This window comes from Nuphar pumila, chromosome 5, assembly GCF_984573655.1.
Source record: "Nuphar pumila chromosome 5, dmNupPumi1.hap1.1, whole genome shotgun sequence".
NCBI classification, from domain to species: domain Eukaryota; kingdom Viridiplantae; phylum Streptophyta; class Magnoliopsida; order Nymphaeales; family Nymphaeaceae; genus Nuphar; species Nuphar pumila.
Window position 1 is genome coordinate 11,435,205 of NC_143253.1, and position 16,880 is coordinate 11,452,084.

General features: G+C 39.4%; 1 protein-coding gene across 1 annotated transcript; it reads left to right on the top strand.

Moving 5' to 3' along the window:
* The first annotated feature begins 6,744 nt into the window (after window positions 1-6,744).
* On the top strand, window positions 6,745-16,607 carry LOC149836782 (pyruvate decarboxylase 1-like). The gene is made up of 7 exons (XM_090005578.1): window positions 6,745-7,324; window positions 7,441-7,604; window positions 8,562-9,123; window positions 13,216-13,304; window positions 13,394-13,511; window positions 14,311-14,499; window positions 16,197-16,607. The coding sequence occupies exons 1-7, from the start codon at window positions 6,827-6,829 to the stop codon at window positions 16,362-16,364; spliced, it is 1,788 nt and encodes a 595-aa protein (XP_089861704.1). The 5' UTR covers window positions 6,745-6,826; the 3' UTR covers window positions 16,365-16,607.
* Window positions 16,608-16,880: the final 273 nt, after the last annotated feature.

Sequence of the window (16,880 nt, forward strand, 5' to 3'; positions counted from 1 at the left end):
GTGTTACCCCTCTCCCTATCCCTCAAAACGGGAAGTGGAGAGAGGGACAAGGGAAACATCTCCGCCGATAAAGGAAAGAGAGGGGTGAGGGGGGTAACGGTTACCCCTCACCCATGGCTATAAAAGCCATGGGTTCTCCTCTTTTTCCCTATCATTTTTGACAAACCTTGAGAGAGAGAGAGAGAGAGGGAGGAGGAGGAGGAGGTACAACGGCAGCGAGAGACACCACTACCGGCCAGGTAAGTCTTTGTTTCCTTTCCCATTTTCATTAAAAAAAAATATCGGTAACCACATGATTGTCGACGATCTGCAGAGGCACAGGGGCAAAGAGGACCCTGTCCCTGCCACTCATATGGGTGGTGAAAATAGAGGAGTTTCCTCAGTTATCACAATTGGCAACCGGTAGGTTGCCGATGACAGAAAAAAGGGGGGACAAAGGGCATATGCAGCCATCGACAATCGGCAATTGTTGGCGGTGCCACCTCGTTCACGATGTACTGCAACAACCACCGACAACTATGAGGTTGCCGGAGGCAGCTGTACATCGGAAAAGAGGGGGAGACAACTCTTTGTCTCGACCTCGTGGGGCAGGCAAACTATGTTTGCACATAACGACAAACCAAGTCAACCGTGCTGCTCAGTCTGAGCATGACCCGGACCGAGCTGGGTTAGTGAATGACTAGGATGGCTTGGCCTGGGTGTATTCAGACTGAGTCAATAGAAAAGGAAAAAAAATTAATGTGACAGACTTACTCGGTCTGGACAGACCGACTTGGGACTGTAGAATGACAGACCGAGTCGGGTCTGAAGGGGCGTAGATAGACCGACTTGGTTTGAACAAACTCAGTCAGGCCTATTTCTTGACAGACCGACTTGGTCTGGACAAACCGAGTTGGACCCATAGTTTAAGCAGACTGACTCAGTCTCGACAAATCAAGTCGGATTTGTTTTTAGTGGACCAATGTTGTTCAGACCGAGTCAGACCCACGATTGGATTAGACTGACTCAGCCTAGACCGAGTCGGCCAGGTTTTTAGAAAATGTATATATATATATATATATATATATATATATATATATATATATATATATATATATATATATATATATATATATATATGCGTAAGTGGAGACGTACTTGTACATAGAGTGGAGTAAAAATCAAGATGACAAAGACATCAATTTTCTCAATATGACTCAGATACAGGTTTGGATTCATATTGGATCCAAACTTAAATTGGATTACGTGTACCTAAAGTGGATTCAAAACTAATTGGATCCAATTGGGTTTAATCAAAATTCAAGTCTTTTTCATCGCCGACACCACACTTATGCCAAACAATCATGAAAAAGTTTGGATCGAGTGTACCGGATCCAAGATCCAGTAAGAGTTATAGTTGAAACTTAAATGATCTCTTTTGGAATAAGAGTGAATGTAGATCCAAAATTCAATCGAAATATCCAGTTAAACTAAAATTGAACTACAGTGAATACGAATTAGGTATGGTGTAAGGACAAAACAAATCGAGAAAATTATCGAAACCTAGGGGTGGTCAAAGAGTAAAAAGACTATTTTGCCCTCGATATGCTCAATTAGTAAATGAGGCATAACTTTGCATCCCAATATCATATTCAAGTGATTTTTGAGATCCTTGGATTCTTCTCTTCGAGTAGGATTCATTAGCAGGTGATATAATGACAAACTCTGAGAGAACAAAGTTAAAGTTTGGCATTAATGCATAGGTGTATTTTCGTAATTCTTTACGAAGATGAGACTTTAAATGATGAGACAGGATATTCATCTATTTCATATCAGAACTTGCGAGAAGAATAAGGTTATTCTTTAAAGTTAAAATTTAAGTGTTTCAGGTAAGTAAACATTTACAAATTTCTCCTTAGTTAAATAAAATACATATTAGTTGGTTTAGGCATCTTTCAATGTGATTTCATATGTTTTAAGTATGCTAGTTTTATTTTATTTTGAATAGAACAATGGTTTAATATGCTTAAGAATTTATAACTTTGATGTTCAGTATGATGCTTAAATATGATGATACATGTTACATGTTTCTTGATTTATGGCATGATTTAAATTATGAATCTATCATGTGTTGAGATAATCATGACATTACAACATGTAAAATATTGATGTATGATTTTGAGATATGAGTATAGAGTTTTGGAGTTTTGAGATATGAGTTGTCTTGAGAATGTTACGCTTATGCTTTGAGAGAGGCTTTGTAAGTATCATGATTTAATAAGTGGACTTTGTGGTTGGTCGTTATCCTTAAATATATGACATGTGAATACGTGTTAAAAATAGTTTGTGGACATACATTGATGATCGTATAAGACACTAACTTTAAGAAATGAACGTTAAAAAAATAATGTGTATAGGATAACAACACAGAGCAAAATAAAAAACTCTACTAGGTGAGGCATGGTTTAGGGCATTGTTGGAGGTGTGTACCTCATGTGTACCTTGAGATTTGCTTAGAAATTTCTAGGTGACCCTTAGGGGTTAAAACATTGCCCACTAAATACATGTAGGATATAGCATGAACCACAGAACCTTAGGAGCAAGTATAACTTCTCGACATTTTGAGGGTAGGTATAGCTCCTTGAGTATCTTGGAGGCAGGTATAGCCGCCTGAGCTCTTCGGTTAGCTACCGATAATCACTTTGTAGCTTCCGGAGAGCAGTTGCAACACTTGTGTATATAGTCTGAGTCAGTTTAGACTATGTTGTTATGAATGAATCATATATCTGGTCAATGTTGTACACTCTGAGTTGTCTACATGGGTTGTTACGCTAATGAGGTTATTTCTAAAATAACTGATTAGAGTATAATGTAAATGTCTACTTTGAGAATTATAATATAGATAATGGTAAATGAGTTAAAATTCTATAAACAACATGTATGCACAGTTAGTAAACTAAATTGAGATTAGAAAATTTAAGCTCGCTACAATTGTAACAATCTTGTCTAATTTGTAAATTGAAACATATTAAGTTGTAGACTCACCCCCTTTCTTAGTTGTCACTCTAGGTTAAGGGATTGTTGTCAACAGAAGGAACTAGTCGTGGACCTACGGGCTGCCCGGCCCAGTGCCCACCTCTAGCCACAACCCTTATGAGCCTTGATTCAGGCAGTTGAGCCTGGCGAGATATCCACTTCTAATCTAGGTAAAGTTTACCATTAGAAGAAAGTGGAATTAGGGGTGTCAACAGATCCTGTTTACCCGAACCATTTGGTCCAGGTATGGTGACAAATAAAAAAAACCGGATTAAGACTCGGGTTCAGACCCGAAGGTCCAATTTATACATGGACCCGGGTATAGTTTGTGAAATTTTATATGAGACTCGGGCCCGACCCAAGTTTGGATTAAGACTCACAAATTTTCAATGTAAAAGTGATAAATAATATTATTTTATAGGGTATAAATAATCAGCCAATTCACATCCCCTATTTGAGCTAGATAGGGGATTTGGGGTCGAGTAAACACCTTTCCAATTTTTGTCATTTTTAAAATTTTTGTATAGTTTCTCAATTAAAAATATTAAGTCGATCGATGTGATTCTGTTTCAGTCTTAGTGGGCCGATTCTTTGAATTTTTTTAAAATTTAACCAATTTTGACAACATTGGTTCACATGAACATGTCCAAAAGAGAACAATGCCATTTTTGTGCCGTTTTCCATTAGGAAAAACATGCAAGAGACATGACACGAGGGTATATTAAAGTATCCATGTGATGTAGACTATGAGAGAGATTGAATTAAAATTAAAAAAAATATACCTAAATTATTACATTTAACCACTTGTTTTTAAAACTTATATTTCAAAGACACGTTTTGGTCATGAATTCAGTCAGTTGACCCTGACAGAGTAAAATAAATGACTAAAATACCTTGGTTCTTAAAAGGGCTCTCTCTCTCTCTCATGTCACGAGATTTATAAAAAATCTTGTGATAATATCACGAGAAATTACTTGAAAGTTTAAAACAGCAATTTCTCGCTAGATTTTTAAAATATCATGAGATTTTGGAAAAAATGTAAATATCATGATTTAAACACAATATTTATGTTTTAAATGGCTATTTATCATGAATAAACAGTGTATTTTTATTTTTAAATAATTTTTATTAATATTTTCTTATAAAAAATAATTTTTATATTTTTAAATTTATTTATTTATTGCCAAGATTTTGCCAAAAAAACACCAGATTTATGATTTTTTTTAAATTTTTGCAAGTTTTTGAAAAACAAGATTTTGCCGTTTTTAACGTTTGACACTATGGCCATGGAGTTCAGGACCCAACGTGTCTTTGAAATATAAGTTTTAAAACTAGGCAGTTAAATGTAATAATTAAAACATTAGGTTCCTATTTTTAATAGCTGATAAGTCAGGTGTCTTTTTGTAAATTATTCAAGTTGCAACTATGATTATCAAAGTCAACTAGAGTTACGTCAACAAAAAGTCACTAAAGCAGCCAGAAAAAGAAACGAGGCATTTATCATACATAATCAAAGAAACCATTTTTTGTATAGAGGTTTAGGGGTGGCAACTAGTTGGGTTTGGTTCGGGTATGGTATCAGGTTCAGATCCAGATTTAATCGGATCCATTATAAGAGAAACCATACCTGAACCCGATAATAACTAGTTGAACCAGACCCAGGCCATACCCAGTAAAACTATATATATATATTTTTATCATTTTTACATTGAAAATTTGTGGGTCTTAATAGGAACTCAGGTTGTGCCCGATCGTATAAAATTTTACAAACTATACACCGGTACATGTATTAATCAGACCTTCGGGTCTGGACCCGGGTCTTAATCTGGTCTTCTTATTTATCACCATGCCCCCCTATAGGGTTTGGTTTGGGTCAGGTCGGGGTAAACCCGTTGATACCCCCAGTGCTGTTGCATGCTTAGCATGCAGCTTCAGCTGACTATCCGTCTCAACATTTTTAGAGATGAACTATTTACTCATCTCGAGAAATGCCAAGATGGATGGTTGCGAAGCATGTAATGTGAAGTCATAGGCAGCTCACTTCACACAAAGTTAGGCATCTATATTTAGGGTAGCTAAATTTACCATAGATTAGGCTTTCAGGCCGGTCAACTGTAAAAAAAGAAAAGTGAGAAGTTTATGTCGAATATTTCAAATCCGAGATAGCTAAAGGCAAATTCTCTATATGTTACATGTAAATTACCCACATCATATGTGTTTAGTGTTTAGCACTTAACTCCTTAAACTGCAAAAACTTAAAAGTAAAATTTTAATTATTTTCTTTCATAAAGCATACATAAAATATCACTTACAAATCAATCCTGCACGATTTAACCAGTTACTACCTTTAAATTTGATGAACTCTCTTCCTTTCTCCTTATAGCCAAGTTGGAGGCTATTTAACCTTTGCAATCTATCTAAATCTCTCTTATAACCAAATTAAAAATTAAGAAGGTAAAAGAAAATTTCGAGTGGCATACACAAACTTTGCCTGTTAATATAGCAGGAAAGTGGTAGTCACGTAGGGATGGTAGTGGGCCGGGGTGGGGGACAAGGCCTTCAACCCTTCTCCATCTCAAAATTCTGCCTTTCATCCCTGCTTTCATCTTCGCACAGGTTTTGATTTTAACCTCCATCCTCATTTCTTGTCCTCTATCCCCTATCTAAATGGGGTGAGGCGGGGCGGGGTCTCGTTTCTCCTTAGTCCATTGCCATCCCTAAAGAAGGATTTGGGTTGAGGCAGGGCAAGGTGGGGTGGGGGAAAGCATAAGTCCATTTCCACCTTCATTCTCTCACGGGTTTTGATTTTAACCTCCATCCCTGTTTCATGTCCTCCATTCAGATTCAAACAGGGCGAAGCATAGCATGTCCCTGTTTTATCGATCAACTGCCATCCCTATAGTCATGTCCTATAAGACCAAGAACCACAAAAAAAAAGGAAAGAAGGAAAGAAAGAAAAAAATAAAATGATGTGCTATAAAGTCTATAGTATAGACAATGGGTGTCATTAAATACTTTTACTAAATCAGGATATAAAGTGGGTGAGCCATGTATTATATAAGTTGATGAAAAAGGGTATTTGGCCATGCCACCCAACTTACCTGACCTGGAAACAGATAAATAAAAAATAAGAAAGCCAGAGAGGCGCTTGATTTGAGCTTAATCTAGTGGCAATCTTAACTGTGGGTTGCAATTTGTTTAGTGAGGACAGTTGAGGCATAATGCGTCATTTGTGGGTTGCCCTCATCCAAGCAACTTTTGTCGGGAATATATCTCTTTACAGAAAAAGAAAAAGTACCTTGGGGTTTGAACCTGCAACGTCTAGGCGTGCACTGACGGCTCCTGCTCCCGTTGGTGACTATGGGATAAACATTACATGAAGCGACCCACCGGTTGACGAACGAGCCACATCCAACCCAACCGTACATCACGCAATCAGAAGCGACCGAGTCGGTCAAACCTTTCGTGGTTACGAATTATCAACGTACATCGCAACGAATTTTGGGAACAAGAAAATATCGATAAAAAGCGCGACGTGAAATTCTCGAGTACTCTTTCCCCGGTTTGTTCTAGTCGTCGTTTACCAGCTCTACCGCACGAGCCACGACTCAGAGCCACCAATCAGGTCGCCCACGGTTTTAGAAAACCTCCAATCCCCCATTCATCTTGGGCTGGGCCCCTACGCTAAATAAATGAATAAATACCCGCCCCCAAGAGTCGATCGGGAGTCGTGACGCGCACTATCAACGGTTTTGGTTGGTCCCAATACCGAAACGAAGTCGTGCGTGGAGAGAGAGAGAGAGAGAGAGAGATGGAAGCGGAGCAGGTGACGAAGGAAGCTACAGACAACGGTGTTCCGGCGTCCAGAGCGGCACTGGCACCGGCACCGGCGGGGACGAAGATGGCGAGCGGGACGCTGGGGCGACACCTGGCGCGGCGGCTGGTGCAGGTTGGGGTGAGGGACGTCTTCTCGGTGCCCGGCGACTTCAACCTGACTCTGCTCGACCACCTGATCGCCGAGCCGGAGCTCAACCTCATCGGTTGCTGCAATGAGATGAACGCCGGGTACGCTGCCGACGGGTATGCCCGCGCCAATGGCGTCGGCGCTTGCGTCGTCACCTTTACCGTTGGTGGGCTCAGCGTCATCAACGCCATCGCCGGTGCGTACAGCGAGAACCTGCCCGTCATCTGCATCGTGGGAGGCCCCAATTCCAACGACTACGGCACCAATCGGATCCTTCATCACACCATCGGCCTGCCTGATTTCAGTCAGGAGCTCCGCTGCTTCCAGACAGTCACCTGTTTGCAGGCGAGTCTCAACTCTGTTTTAATAGATTAAATTAATTTGCCTCCTTCTTTCTCTTCATTTCTTCCTCATTTTGTTGGAAATTTGGGAATTAATTGACGGGTTGGATCTGTTTGCAGGCGGTGGTGAACAATCTGGACGACGCGCACGAGCAGATCGACACGGCGATCTCGACGGCGCTCAAGGAAAGCAAGCCCGTCTACATAAGTATCAGCTGCAACCTCTCCGGCATACCGCACCCCAACTTCCGCAGGGATCCCGTTCCCTTCTTCCTTGCACCCAAGTACGTCTTTTTCTTCTTCTTCTTCTTGAGATGCCAGATTTCTTGGAAACCATTGGTGTTGGTGGCCTCTTCTTCTGCCTGCACATTCTGGAACCGGTTCTCTGCCTTAATGAGACCTTAACTCGGCGGAGTCGGTTCTTTTTTTTTTTCTTTGCTAGGCCGATGGAAACGGGTGCGGATCAGGTGCAAGCAATCACATTGCAGACCAAAAGTGTGCCTCAGTACGTGACCGCACGGCACACTTTTACATTGCATCTGATCTGCCCACAATGGCAATCGCGCACATTAGCAGGCTCTTGAATTTGGTTAAAAGTTTTTAGATCATCCCGCTGCTTGAGAAATAAGCCTTCAACCTTGTGGCCAAGGACACTTCCGGTCCTGAACCATGATCATCCTATGTCATTTTACAAACCACGATTGCCCTTAGTCAAGAAAGCCGGGCACCAAATTTGGTCAGATTCTAGTGGCCTTCGGAGTCTGCCTGGACTCTACCCGGTAAAAACGGGTCTTATGTCTGGGTTCGAGACATATATTTTATCAGTAAATGTAGGGAAACTAATGCGTCCCGCCGATCCGTTGGACCTGGAGCATCTCCACACATTCTATCCCGAATCCAACGGGACCCGCGGCTGAAAACACGGGTCAGATTCATTCCAGTTCGGGTCGGTCTGGGCGATACCTCTGACCAGTTTCAAGGGAGGGTTCGGTCATATCCTATATCACCGAAAACTTGTAATATTGAATGAACTCCATAGTCCACGCACTCTAATGTGGGGACCACTATTGCGGGACGCCGTTTTGTTCATTCAATATCACCGATTTTTCGTGATGTTGAATATGACTAGATCCACCCCCCACCTCTCTCTCTCTCTCTTCCCCACACACCTTCCTCCTGCTCTCTGTTGCTGTTGGTTGGACATTGCTGATTTGGTGGCATCGTTGGCCGGATGGGAACAGGCAGAGCAACCAGCTGGGACTCGAGGCTGCGGTGGAGGCGGCGGCGGAGTTCCTGAACAAGGCGGTGAAGCCGGTGCTGGTGGGCGGGCCCAAGCTGAGGGTGGCCAAGGCCCAGAAGGCCTTCGTCGAGCTGGCGGATGCGAGCGGCTACGCCGTCGCCGTCATGCCGTCCGGAAAGGGCCTAGTGCCGGAGAACCACCCCCACTTCATCGGCACCTACTGGGGAGCCGCCAGCACCCACTTCTGCAACGAGATCGTCGAGTCGGCCGACGCCTACGTCTTCGTCGGCCCCATCTTCAACGATTACAGCTCCGTCGGCTACTCCCTGCTCATCAAGAAGGAGAAGACCCTCATCGTCCAGCCCAACCGCGTGACCATCGGCAACGGCCCCTCCCTCGGGTGGGTGTTCATGGCCGACTTCCTGACGGAATTGGCTAAGCGGCTCAAGAAGAACACGACCGCCGTCGAGAACCACCGCCGGATTTACATCCCCGCCGGCGTCCCACTCAAACGGGCAGAGAACGAGCCGCTGCGCGTCAACATTCTCTTCAAGCATATACAGGTGGGTTTTAGTCCTGAATTGCTTTTTATTCTGGCGTTGTTGACTTTGTTTCGTCGATTGCATTGCTATGATAACAGAGTAGTGAGCAACTTTCCTATAATGCTGAGGTTTAAGAACCATTGCAACCCAAATTATCATAATTGATTCCATCTTGTGGCAACATTGTAGTATGTCAAAGTACTAATCGTGCATGAAGGCACAAAGGATGAAACCCATTAAGTTTTGGTGTTTCTATTTCTCTTTCTTCTCCTCTCATTCATTTTATTGAAATCATAAACACGTGCTGGAATTGACTGTTGAAATATGAATACATTGAAAACTTGTTGTTCCCCTGATTCTATCATGATTTAGATTATTTAAGTCACCATGCATATGCGTAGGTTGGCCAAGAGATGGTAACCTAACTCATTTTATGCATCATTTAGTTTGCTATGATACAACGGGGTACACTTTTGTATGGGCCTCTTTGCTGTTTTTTGGAAATTTCTCCTTTCATCTCTTCTTTTTTTATTGTATTTACCAAATAATGACTTGAAATTGTAATGCTTAACCGCAGTACACGGAATCTTACTCTATCATGCAATAGAAAAAGTTAGGTATCTAGTTCTGGAATATCCTCCTCAACACTTTACACCATGGTAGCAGGGGCAGAACTATATATATAATGTTAATCTTTTTTGTTCATGCACCAATTGAAACTTTCAACAATTCTAAGTCTCTAAGAGTGTTCGGTGTTTCGATTTCAGATGAAATTCTTGAAATGCTTATGAATTATGGTTCTACATAAATTTTATGTCACTGAACCATAATCAAAATGTATAGTAAATTGCTGTTACTAATTAATCGAAGTCAAGAAATGAGGCATTGAAATATCTCCATAATATGCCACTAACATTCTACTTTTGGAACCATTAGGCTGTAAATACCATCAATCTGAACCACTAAACAGAACATTCTATTTTTAGAATCATTAAACAGCAAATACCAGAACAGTCTATTTGCAGGATCATGTATATAAGGATCACTGAACTGAATTCAAGTAGTTCAGAAATACTGATTTTGAATTTCAGAAATTAGAACAGAAAGCAGCTAAAATCAAAGTTTTAAATTGGAATTGTCAGAAAAGTTAAATGAGATGGGACTACCCCTTGCTCTATAAGTAATCATCTTTCTGTTTTTGTTTTTAGGGGGGGCCTGCACCCATAATTTATATGGGTCCAGGCCTATATATATAAGCTTTGATTAACAAAAGGAAAGTTTTCAAAAAGGCACCTAAAGTTCGGGCATTAATCAAAAAGGCATCTAAGTTTTGGAAAATGTTAGATGTGCACCTAACAAATATCGTGGTTAATTAAAAAGGCCCAGGAGTTTACTACAGCCAAGTGTGCTGTTAAATGTGATGCGGAATTATCATTTTACCCTCAACATCATATTTTAAAAAATGCACCTAAAAAAGAAGGAAGGAATCTTAGAAGGGTTAACTAATAAATTAATTCTCTTAACTCATCTTGGGTTAGTGATAACCTAGGTTAAATGGATAGAAGTGTGTTTTTGATAAACGGTGCAAAAATATAGTTGCCTTTTTAAAATTTCCCAAAATTTAGGTGTGTTTTTTATTAATGCCCAAACTTTAGGTGTGTTTCCCTCCCCCCTTGGTTCCGCCCCTGCATGGCAGAATTATTTATCATATTGAATGTTGCTGCATAGATGTGTACATATATTTGGAATATTTCATTATTTATTTCTGGAATGCTCACCCTACCTTTTCTAAAATTGAAAATGCATATTGGTATTTAACGTATATTATTTATGCTTTAGTTTAAAAAATGCTAAGTTTTATTCTGCCCTCTGTTCTTCATTTGGAATAGTAATTTAGATGTTCTAGTCTATAATTAAACAAGGGAAAGGTGAAAGCTGATCTGAAGCCCTTTACTACAATGGGATATGATATGAGGATAGATGCTTTCAATAGAACATGTGTGTGTGTGTGTGTGACCATCTGGCCTATTTTTTATTATATCATCAGATAGCCTATACTTGTCCGAAAAATATCGTTTTGCATATGTGGGTAGGGATTTCACCGGGTTGAGTTCTGATTGGACATGGATCCTTATTTTCATGTATGATAAAAAAATAAATTTAACAGATAATAGGTCAGGCTTATTAAGTTTCACAGCCAGATCAGATCTGGATTGGATCTCAAGTATATGCATGTACATCAATAAGGTGGGACATAGGGCTGGGCTGGCTTGGCCTGACCTGACCCAGTGTGCATCCGAATTCAACAAGCCATGTGGAAGGCCTGATTGGCCATCAACCTGGCCTGGTTAATATTGTGCTTGGGCTGTGCCTGGTTCTTATCCAGCTAAGGTCCAGGGCATGGGCCAGATCAGATCTGGATTGGATCTCAAGTATATGCATGTACATCAATAAGGTGGGACATAGGGCTGGGCTGGCTTGGCCTGACCTGACCCAGTGTGCATCCGAATTCAACAAGCCATGTGGAAGGCCTGATTGGCCATCAACCTGGCCTGGTTAATATTGTGCTTGGGCTGTGCCTGGTTCTTATCCAGCTAAGGTCCAGGGCATGGGCCATATATATGGGGAACCTGGCTGAGATCAAGTTGAGCTGGGCCAGGTCCAACTGGAAATTTTATCCATCCACACCTGACCCTTCATGGTTCACTATTCAAGCCTGCCTGCATAGGCTGTGCAAACCTGGCACTGATCCCAGTTCAGTTAGCTGAAAAACTAGAGGCTTCATGATCTGATTCTACCTCCATATGTCACATCTAAATTGATCCAACCAGCTTACCTAGTAATGTGTGTGACGCTGGTGGAATTTTTTCCTTTTATTTTTTTTAGATAGGCTTGTGGAAGTTGAATCCAGGGAAGTCATGTGGCTAAAAGCATAAGTATACATCACTAGAGTGAAATGTACAGTGAGGGTCAGGTTTAACCACTGGCCATCAGGTTTTTGTATATGGTTGAAGCCACATTGGCCAAACCCAGACTTGATCCCACTGTATACTGGATGGGTCAGATATGGATTCACCTCAACCTGGCCCAACTAGATCCGTATACGTGGGATTTATAAGAACTTCCCTGGATTTCATCTATTTGGTGTAAGGCCATTGTAATCATGCTTGCATCCAGCTTGATGTTTCCATAAAGAACATTCAAAATGTCTACTTGAGGTTTGTGCACAGAGCAAAACCTTAAATTGCACAAGGTTGATGATTTGCCTCACAATTGAAGATGTCATTGATTTTCGATGTGCTTTCTTCACATTAAGGGGGCATATAGTCATTGGCAAGAGCTATGTTTTAAGCTTTGGCATCATAAAAAGATAACTCAGTCTGCTCCATTTGAACCTGTGTGACATAGATGCATGAACATGGTTACTTGTACAGGACACAGCTGAGACACATTTGGTACGACATGAGAGTTGTAAAACTAGGACACTACAGGGCTATGAATATATAAACATGTAAATATATGATCACAAAAAGAAATAGATGAAGTTAGGGGTATGGTGTTGACCATGTCTGACATAGGTTTGACAGCACCCATGAATTGTTATGGTGTGTCATGTGTCATGTAAGGAGGTATTTACTATGCAACACCCAAGTTTTCTTCATGAATAAGTATGGTGCTATATCCTTTCAAAATTTTCTTTTAGAACGACTCAAATGATTTTCAAACTGATACCAATTATGGTAAAGCATTCGTAAGCTTCTTCCATGGTTCATTTATCTGCTGGTGATTAGAGGTTTTTCAAATCATTTCAATACTAATTGTAAGGGGACATTTTATGAGTGAAATTCAATAGACTATCAACATAATGGTACATAGAAGTCAAGTGCATTAGTTCTGTAATAATTGCAATCACTCTTGCAAATATTGAGAAATACATTGTGTTTTCTTCATATTAGAGGACAGGGCATGTTTTTATTGAAAACTGTCTTGCAAATATTGAGAAATACATTGTGTTTTCTTCATATTAGAGGACAGGACATGTTTTTATTGAAAACCCTGGTCTTTTTTGAGTTATACTGTCCTTACTAGATAATGCATGTGCTACTTTTGCAGGAGATGCTATCAGGAGACACAGCTGTTATTTCTGAAACAGGAGACTCATGGTTCAATTGTCAGAAGCTAAAACTTCCAGAGAACTGTGGGTAAGCATCACAGTTTATTTGCTTCAATCCAAACAGTTGTGGGTATTGTCTACATGATGCATAAGTTAGTAGAATGTCCTTGAATGCAGTTATGAATTCCAGATGCAGTATGGTTCAATTGGGTGGTCAGTTGGTGCCACTCTTGGTTATGCACAGGCTGCCAAGGATAAACGTGTAATTGCTTGCATTGGTGATGGAAGCTTTCAGGTTAGTTGCTGCACCACCAAAACATGCCTATTCAAGAAATCAACTTATCACACAACTCCTATTTCACCATTCATTATATAGAAATTATTACTACTTTGTGTGGTTTTGTGCTTCTTGTTGAATGAGTATTATGTCATTCCAATGGTTGTGCATCTCACAAAATGATGGAAAACTGCATGAGTTTTACCCGATGTCTTAGGGCAGACAGATATTTTTCCTGTTCCTAAAACACCTTTAGACTAATCTAATGTCTATGTTTTCATGAAAGTGGAGATGGTTGTCAAAGTTTGTCTAAGGACATCTTGGCACCTCATGGATCATTACTTTCCCAAAGTTTTTTGAAAAAACTGAAGGATATTCGGATATCTTGCAGTCCATACTTCCCCAAATTAGTTATCAAAATTTGTTTGGAGGTGAACTCTTTTCCATTATGTAGTTGAAAAGTACAAAGACTTGAGTTATTATTACATACAACTTTTTGTCATTTAAAAAATAATATAAATCACAAGGCTCAAAATACAAAAAAGTAATCAAAAGTACAGAGACTTGAGTTATTATCACACAACTTTTTGTCATTTCAAAAAATAATATAAATCACAAGGCTCAAAATACAAAAAAATGATGCTCAGCCTCTCATGTTTGACTTGACTCTATGTTAAATCTGAATCATACTTGAAAAGTCAATTTACAAATAGGTTTAGTTATCATATTGATAATTTTCATGATTATTATATACACTATTTGATGGCTATGGCTGTTGTTATTCTTTTTCTTTACTGGGTAATGGTTGCCATCTTAGGTTACAGCTCAGGATATTTCAACCATGATTAGATGTAACCAAAGCAGCATTATCTTCCTCATCAACAATGGAGGATACACAATTGAAGTGGAAATTCATGATGGGCCATACAATGTCATAAAGAACTGGAACTATACTGGGCTTGTTGATGCCATCCACAATGGTGAAGGCAAATGCTGGACCACCAAGGTGAGCAAATCAAACCTTCCTGCACTTCTAAATGTCTACATGAATATGTATCCTGGATGCTTTAGAAATGGTGCAACACTTTTGTTGACATAGTGTGACATGGGCATCAAGGAGTTGGTGTGGTAAAAAAGTTGCCAATTAAAACCTCAATTTTTGCATTCAGATAATGTTAACTTAGACTAAATTTATCCAACTTCCAGATTCAGTTTTTGCATTTGTCCAAGTTTTGGGTCTTTCAGGATATATTGACCTTGAAAGCAAGGGCTTCTTAATTCACTGTTTACTGTTTAGTAATTAATGGGTTCTTATTGAAAAAAGTAGGTTGCTGTACAGGTAACTATATGTTAAATGATGTCCAAAGTGTTGGTTTCTAAAGATAGAACCCACAATTTTTACCCAATGGAACTAATTGGATTGTTGTCAGCAGAATGAGCAGGTCATGCTTTGGAAGAGGCTATTTGTACTGAGCTGTTTTGAATAACTCCCCCTTTTTTGTTGCAACTCAACAATTATTATATGATAATTTCTTAACTTTCCAAGTATAGAAAATAGAAATAGATAGATAGAAATGACCTCTCTTATGGCAATGATGACATCTTCAAATGGCATTGAAACCAAAGAAATGCAACTGAATGGAGTTTGAGATATGGATGGAATATAATCAAATAAAGCCCTTGGAGATGTACGGATGATTTGTGGCTGTTTGCCCTTTTCTTGAACCTTGATTCTTCTACATCCTTGCAAGCTTCTTTTATACACTTCATTTTGAATTATAAATATGTGGATGCCATGTATCCTAAACAATGAAAATATTTTCATTTGATTATATTTGCATATGCACCAAATGGCGAAGTTTTTGTTTGGGTCCAGTGTAACATGGATTAGTTTTTATGTTAACCACTAGACTTAGCTGTTGTTGTTGTGATTTAGAAGAAACAATCTGTTGTAGCATTTTCATGTTTATCTGGCTGGCATGAAGCCATTGATTTAATGGAAGCTGCCAAGTTTCTTATCCAGATCTTCTATCGTTGTTGGATCAAAACATGGAACAATGAAGAATGGTATTCTACAAAATTCCTCTGATACTGTTTGTATCTATATTTGTCCTGCCCTTCAGTTAGGAAGTCCCAAATGATTTTTTCAAGTAGATCAAACTATGATTCGCTTAGAAATGCAATAAACAAGTTGAATATTATGGATGATTATGATCTTCAGAGAAAAGGGTATCCCTTTCTATCTGCTGCTAGGAGTTTGAAGGATATGCAATTAAAATCCAATTTTTATACTACTGACCATTAATAATGCTCATTGTAGCACAAATTAGGCTGTTCTAGGGAATTGGTTATCTGAAGCCTTGACGCAAGGCTGCTTGACCTTTTCTAGGGAGAGGGCCAGATTATACAGACTTTTTTCATTTCAGGATCTAATTATGGTGACCACATTTTAGCACTTTCTTTTCGTTATCTAAAATTTAGCTGATAATACTTGTATCTAGTGACATTTATCTTCCATCTACAGCATTCAGTCTCTGAATAATTCCTGTCATGCACAACCAATGTCCCTTTATTTATATATTTATGAATTTATCTTTTCCTAAAGTTCTGAAAAGAATTTTTTTGTTGGCGCCAGTGTCTTTTTGAGAAGGTGAATTGATGTGTTCTAACTCGTTGCCTTCTTCGGTTGAATTGCTGCTACAGGTTCGCACAGAGGAAGAACTGACTGATGCAATTGCGAAAGCAGTAGAAGCAAAGGACACCTTATGCTTTATTGAAGTGATTGTTCACAAAGATGACACCAGCAAAGAATTGTTAGAATGGGGCTCTCGTGTCTCATCTGCTAACAGTCGACCCCCTAATCCGCAGTAGTTATGCACCATAGAGAATTTTGCAGATATGTTTATTTGATCTGGCTATGGGTTTTGCAATTGTGAATTATATGTGACCGCTGGTTTTCTATGATGATTCACTAAATTAATAAGGACCTAATATAATAATTGGTGGTGGCAATTGGTTTTAAGTGCAAACTGCTATTCTATCAGCCATCCAAGTGTAGTGTTGAAGATTCCACTTTATCAATAATCATCTCAATTGCTTTTATTTGCGCAGAAACTACTGTAAGTAGGAAGTGTGAGCTGTGTGAAAAATATGTGACCACAATTCTTTTATGATGGTTCATTAAAAGAATTGTTTTTGTATGATGATGCAATAAAATAAATGGGGACCTAATGTCACAAACAGATGAGCAAACTGCTTTTCTTGACAAGTCATCCACGTGTAGTTGGGAGGATCCTCTTTACGAAGAATAATCAATATTTTTTTAGAGAATATTTATTATTCCTGGTAAAGAATAATCAGCATTGATGTGTTTTTGTGCATAGTCTA

Excerpts from the sequence above, each read along its gene's own strand:
- LOC149836782 (XM_090005578.1), top strand. The coding sequence starts at position 6,827 with ATGGAAGCGGAGCAGGTGACGAAGGAAGCTACAGACAACGGTGTTCCG. Across the intron at positions 9,124-13,215 it reads TTCTCTTCAAGCATATACAG|GAGATGCTATCAGGAGACAC; the intron begins GTGGGTTTTAGT and ends CTACTTTTGCAG. Across the intron at positions 14,500-16,196 it reads GCAAATGCTGGACCACCAAG|GTTCGCACAGAGGAAGAACT; the intron begins GTGAGCAAATCA and ends TTGCTGCTACAG.